General features: G+C 31.1%; 1 protein-coding gene across 2 annotated transcripts; it reads left to right on the top strand.

Moving 5' to 3' along the window:
• The first annotated feature begins 328 nt into the window (after positions 1-328).
• Positions 329-6,010, top strand: LOC132754990 (guanylate-binding protein 1-like). Of its 2 annotated transcripts, XM_060745766.1 has the most exons (7): positions 329-688; positions 1,227-1,342; positions 1,822-2,096; positions 3,120-3,311; positions 3,599-3,839; positions 4,236-4,270; positions 4,659-6,010. In XM_060745766.1, coding segments are annotated over exons 2-7 (771 nt in total). In that variant the 5' UTR covers positions 329-688; positions 1,227-1,341; the 3' UTR covers positions 4,686-6,010. The 2 variants fall into 2 exon arrangements, with proteins under 2 accessions (XP_060601749.1, XP_060601748.1); XM_060745765.1 differs by lacking the exon at positions 1,227-1,342 and having other exon boundaries at positions 330-688.
• The last annotated feature ends 417 nt before the right edge of the window (positions 6,011-6,427 follow it).

Below are 6,427 nucleotides of genomic sequence, written 5' to 3'. Positions count from 1 at the left end.
TTAACTGCTTTTTAGCGTGTTATCGCTCATTGCACCGCAGTTTTATTTCTAAGATCTCGCTCCTCGCCCCCGCGGGGCGACGCTTAAAGTATTAAATTTCGCCCCGTGCCCTAGGTAATTAGCGTGTTTTCGCTCCGCGCCCCAACATTCTAATTTGTTAATTCTCGACTTTTAGATTGGCGGGGTCGCGGGGCGAAAACACGAATGGTACAAATCAGCCACCATACTCACTATACAAGATTACATTTCTTACCATTTTATAGTCACATCAGCGTTGTTTGCAAGATAAAGATTTGATTTGATTGAATACTTCTTGCAATACCATTAATTTTCCTATACAATGACATACTTGTGTGTCATATGTTCAAAAGATACAGGAAACATCATGAAGTGTTTTCCACGCCTATGCTATTAGTTTGTCATCGGGATTTCGACCTAGATATTCCTCAAAATCCTGAAGCAGAGCTAAGGGTTCTCTTAGGACAGGAAAATGCCGAATGTTTCCGTTCTATCATGGCTTTCTTTTTTGAGAGACCAACTGTGCGGGCCAAGCTACGAAACCTTCGAACAATGCGAGATGAAGACCTAGATCAAGAATATATTCGAAGTAGACAGCAATTAGAAATGTACTTGAAAAAAGAGACAAAACCCTTATGTACATACAATGGTGGTCGGATAACAGCAAATGGTAAAACCTAATGTCATGTTTATATTTAATGGGCACAAGTGAGCACTATAAAACTGTAAAAATGACAACATAAGACGTTCATATGTCTTAAAGGTCACCTGTATGCAACGTTAAACAAAAATAATTGTGTGCTTTATGACTATTTTTGACATTTTTATTAAACTAAAAACTTTGCTTTTAGAGGGATCTTTTTAGAAATGAGGAAACTCTTAAAAATCTATAAAAAAAAATTATCACAATGAAAAATGTTTTCCTATTGCGCATTGTTGATAAACAAATAATAACATTCAGCAAACAAATTACACGAGCACAATGATTGTTTCGCAACAAAATGTGTTTGATATGTACAAACAAATGTTACCCTACTCCACCCCTTCAAGCATCAATTTTATCATGTTTTTATGTAAAAGCCTGATTCAATATATCCTTAAAATTTACAACAATGATGGGCTGTTTTTTTTTTCCTTCGAATTTTGCTACCGTGAAGTTTTTATTTAATTAAACCTTGAAAATAAATTTGGCATTTTTTTCTTTCCAGAAGGGATCTTAGAGAAACATTGATATTGTTAACAAGAAAAGAAACAAAAAGAAAAAAGTTGCCGCTTCTGGGATTTGAACCAATTGCAACGCCTCTTAGTTTCAATGAAGTTGACAGTGAGTCTGGCCTTTTTGTATACTCTTTAAAGTGGAGGTAATGCATTAGGGGTGGTGTACCTTAACAGTCATAATTATACTTCAGTTAAAGAATGAACGCAGCCTTTCATCTCGACAAAAAAGTTCAATTTATAAGCTATTAGATTTTTTATGTAAGAAACCTTTTCTACACGATGGTTGTTCACAGTATAAATTTTTTATTGAAAGTCTAAAATGATTATTTCTAAACTGTACGTGTAATTCGTAAAATTGTAATTTGTATGACAGCAACATATTCGCTGACTTTTCACAACTGCTTTCTAATATCAATGAACACAAGATACAAATTAACGATTGAATCAAATATTAACATGTTATTATGATGTTATTCATATGATTACCATTTATATACTGGTTCTGAGCTGACATGTTCATATTCTTAAATAATCATGTAGGATAAAATCCATTTTCTTTATAAAAATATAACATCCTTTTTATAGTGTTTGTTGAAGCCATTCGCAAGATATTTAATGCTGTTATTGAGGATAATTTGGAGGGGATATCTAAAAATTTGGTTGGTCTACTGCGGGAACAGAATGATGTTATGATAAAAGAAGCAGTAAATCAATACACACAAGAAATGAAACACAAATGGCCGAGCTATTCAAAAGCAGAGTCTGTCCACAAAGAAATACAAGTTTCCTTAAAGGCTGAACTAAAGGAAAGACTGTATGACATTGAAGGACAAAAGAACTCATTATTGTATCTGTTTGAGGTAGGTTCTACGTTTCCCTATGATCAACATTGTAACGAAAGCCATCTTAAAACCAATATTGCAAGCATTGACTGCAAATCATTTTGAATCTTTAGGGTTCATTTAAATTGCTACTTTTCAAAAATATTTACGCACTGTGTTTATATCATTATCAGAAATATAAATCACCAGAATGCGTGAAGCCAATAACAAAGTAACATGATGAGCGATTTCTGCGTTTCTAATCAGGCTGCTTTTTTTTTCTTTTCTTTTTTTTGTTTAAGAAATATATCACATAAAAATACAATATGAAAAATGCTATGGTATCGTGCATTTACTTAAATGTGAACGCGATGTTTAATATATACCATATAAAAGTCACACTAGAGGTTTGCTGATTTTTGTTCGAAAGCAAACACGTTATTCTGAAATATCAAGTTTTACCCCGAGAGTGACATAGTGTAAATATACCGCTTATATGATTGTAACCGCCAGTTTACTCATATGAATTGCATGCCGTGTCTGAGACAAGATGAAACATATTTTAGGGTTTTAGGAACTGAATAATTAACTAAACATATCCCATGTGACTAAAACATTTCGGATGTAATTGATAGACAAGTATTCGATATTTGAATTTATCACATAACTCGCGGTGCAGGAGTGTAATAAAGCCATTTCATAAAAAATGATATTACACTAGACGATATTACATTAGTGTAATAACACTTTGACGTGACGTCATTTGCGCTATAAACATAGCGTTAAAGCACGCTAATGTTAGCGTTACACTATAGACGCGTCAAAGAAAAACACTTTTGTTAACAGTTTATCGTTCTTATTTTATAAATGTGATAAAAGAATATTATATTCGTGTATATTCAATACTAAATTTATTGAACTCGTTGAATGAAACAATATAATGCTCGCCAGAGGCTCGCATAATATGATTATATTCAACTCGTTCAATAAATTTAGTATTAAACCTACACCCACTCAATATCCTCTATATATTTACATTTCAACCCTATTTACTTTATCCAGGTAAAAACAGAACGTGCTTTTCAAAGCATTTCTGAGGAAAAAGCAAATGATCAACTTTTGAAACTGAATTCAACAATTGAGTCAAACTACACTAACAGGTCCTATTTTGTAATAGGCGGTTCCGATAGGTTTCGAGCTGACATGGATTCTCTTGAGGACAGATACAGGCAGTGTGTTAATCTAGGTCCAAAAGTGAGTTTTAACTGTTTTATGCAAGTTTACACTTTAGATTATCACTGTTTTGGTACATTTTTTTCTTTTAGTTACATGTGTTAAATTTGATTTTGTAATATACTTGTTAATTGTTCATCTATTAATCTAATGTATGAGTTGTTGTCAGTAAATGTTAATAAACAGCACTCCAAACTATTATAATTATATAATAATTACGTGAAAAATACATATCTAATACATGTAATAAGCTATGTAACTTCTTACTAACAAATAAACGGACAACGCATAATAAAACTATATTTTAGGCAATTATAGTGTGGGAGAATTATAAAGAAACACTTTTGAATAAAAGACAAACGATACAGACCAAGGAAAATATCTTGCATCAAGAGATGGAAAGTACAAGACGCCGTGAGCAAGCAAGAAAAGAAAGAGAGAGAATAATTGCTGAGAGGAATCGACAGGCAGAAAGGCGTGAAGAAATGAATAGGAGGCAGGAATATGAGCAACGTCGGAGGAATGAAGAGATGAATGAAAATGCAATGAGTACGAAAATATCAATAAATTAATATAAATATGTTACATTATATACTTAATGCAATAAGATTTTGATCGGAGACACACATCCGGCTGTTCTAAGTCCATAAATAAGCTTCTTTTATTTCTTCAACATGTGAATCGTGATCAAGTTTTAACTTTCGGAACAATTAAAGCCGTAGTTTATTGAAACGACAATTTATCTCATATTTGCTTTGTTGCTATAAATTATTTCATTCTTATTTTTCGACTTTCTAGTACTTCTTGTTACCTAAACGTTATATTTCATAAGGATTTCACTCAGATCACATTTTAATGACACGAAATTGGGCTATTACATTTATGTCTATAACATTTCAAAAGTACCATAAAATTAGTCTAATTGATTTTCATTTTATACTATAGATATTGTAGCAGGTATTGCAGAGATTGGATTGAGGGTAAGAATTTCTTAAATTATTGTTTTAGTTTGCTATCTTATAAATAATAAAATATATTTTTGCCTGATAATATCAAATTGTTCCTTTCTAAATGTTCATCTCATATTTCTGTTTTTTTTTAAGATTAAGAATATCTCGGATTAATAACTGTCAATTTTTTTATGTTGCAAAAATTAAAAAAGAAAAGAAATATGCAAAGTTTTAAAAGTCTTTCATTAATTCATACACAAATGTCCTACATGTATGAATTATATCAATGTTTTGAAAATTAAATATTTATCGGGCTTATGTTTATAAAATCCGACGAACGGAAAACCATTTCTATATTTGAAAGCAATTGCAAATTTATGAAGTCTTATTAATTAAAATGTATTTCTTTCTATTGCAGCTGTTGTTTAATAGTCTTACCAGATGAAGAGCCTTTGTTTTAGTCTACTTAAAATTCTATCACTATTCATAGAAGTTTTGTTTGCGAAGGAAATATCAAATTTCATCATACCGCATACTTTTCATACAGTTATATTCCCGTACATTATATACAATTTGAACTTATTTTGCTCTATGTTTTCTGTAGCAAATATTTTATCATTGCTTTCTACGATTAACATTGCGTAAAACAAAACTAGGGTTTTTATTCATTAACTTCTATATTTGACCCGGTACGTTTGTTCAAGTTATCCTTCATCGTAGACACAGAAATAAAAGAGAAAAAGAAAGACAAAAAAAAAACAACGTTAAATCGTTAAATATCCCCATAAAAGACATTAAGACTTTTTGTTTTCACTCGTAGGATATTGTGTCTTTGCATAATTTCATAGTATTTGCATGTTAAATAAAGTTAAATTGACAAATATGAGGAACCACTAGTTATTTATAAGGACCATTTTGGTGAAAAATGAACAAAATAAGCACGTAATGTGTAACAAAACATAATTATTGGATAAGTGAATCACGCTTAATTAAGTTTGTTCCGGCAGAAGTATGTGGCTCTTCATTTGCTACCCTGAGTGTTTTGTTCAGTTTGATTATACTAATATAAAATCCGATTTGTTTGTTTGCACGTCTCAAATCATGTTTTCTAACTATTTATTTGCTTATTATGAAACATATTAATAGTTTGAGTAGGACATAGATTGTGCTTGTTTTCAACACTTCTTACCTATATGTTAAACAACAATAAGATGGCAAGGCAGGCGTATAAGCTTGTTTCTGTCCCTAATTTCCATTATGTTGCTTCGTAAAAAAGATATGTTTGTTATTGCTTCCAATATTATGCTACAAATGAAGTGCGTGGAAAGTATACTAAAATATAATATTTAGTTTGATTGTATAAAGCATGTGAATAAAACACTATGGGAAATGATAAAAGTGAGCGTGTGTTCTTTCATTAGCCTGACTGTGTGATGTGTGTTTTTATACTGTTCTAAATAACACTGTAGGTGCATACGATATATCTATTACCCACCTGAACTATTTGATATGCTGATTAATATGTTGGATCCAAAAAAATATATGTTTGTACATTACTCTTAATGCATCTACCTAACAAAATTAAACATTAAAAGAAAATGAAATTAACATATAATTGTTGTATGTGTGAATCATTACTTTGTACAGTTTTGTATTATATTACAGTGTAAGTTAAGGAGTCATATTGGCTTTGTGTTTTCTTTTTCTACAACATTTACTCTATTAATCATATTTGTAATATCATCATATTGAATAAATGCTTGATGTGTAGGTTGTTTATTCATCATTTGCAAAAGTGCGTTATCTTTAACCAAGAATTCAATTCAAAACATTAGGCATTCTACCGATGTTATTTCGGAATTATACAGTAGCTATAGATTGGCTTAGAAAAAAATCTGTATCCCATCAATGACATATAGTTCAAGAAATCAGTGAAATAATTGCGCACCCTCTGTGATAAGCATTAAACTTGGCATGGTAACAGGATATTGTATTTCATTTTATTTCTGCCTGGGATCCAATTTTTAAAATCCAAGATGGCCGCCGAAATCAAAGATGGCCGCCAAAATGTACAATGTATGTGGGAATGACAAAAAGGGAGTTATGTATGGCCATTTGAATGAAAAATTACAATGTAGGACAAAAATGGCAATTTCTTGGAATAATGTTTAAGTAACATAGGTAGAA

The sequence above is a fragment of the Ruditapes philippinarum genome, unplaced genomic scaffold (genome assembly GCF_026571515.1).
Source record: "Ruditapes philippinarum isolate M1 unplaced genomic scaffold, ASM2657151v2 ctg99_1_1_1_1, whole genome shotgun sequence".
NCBI classification, from domain to species: Eukaryota; Metazoa; Mollusca; class Bivalvia; order Venerida; family Veneridae; genus Ruditapes; species Ruditapes philippinarum.
Note: the sequence above shows the minus strand (reverse complement) of the source record. Positions and strands in the feature narration are given on the sequence as shown.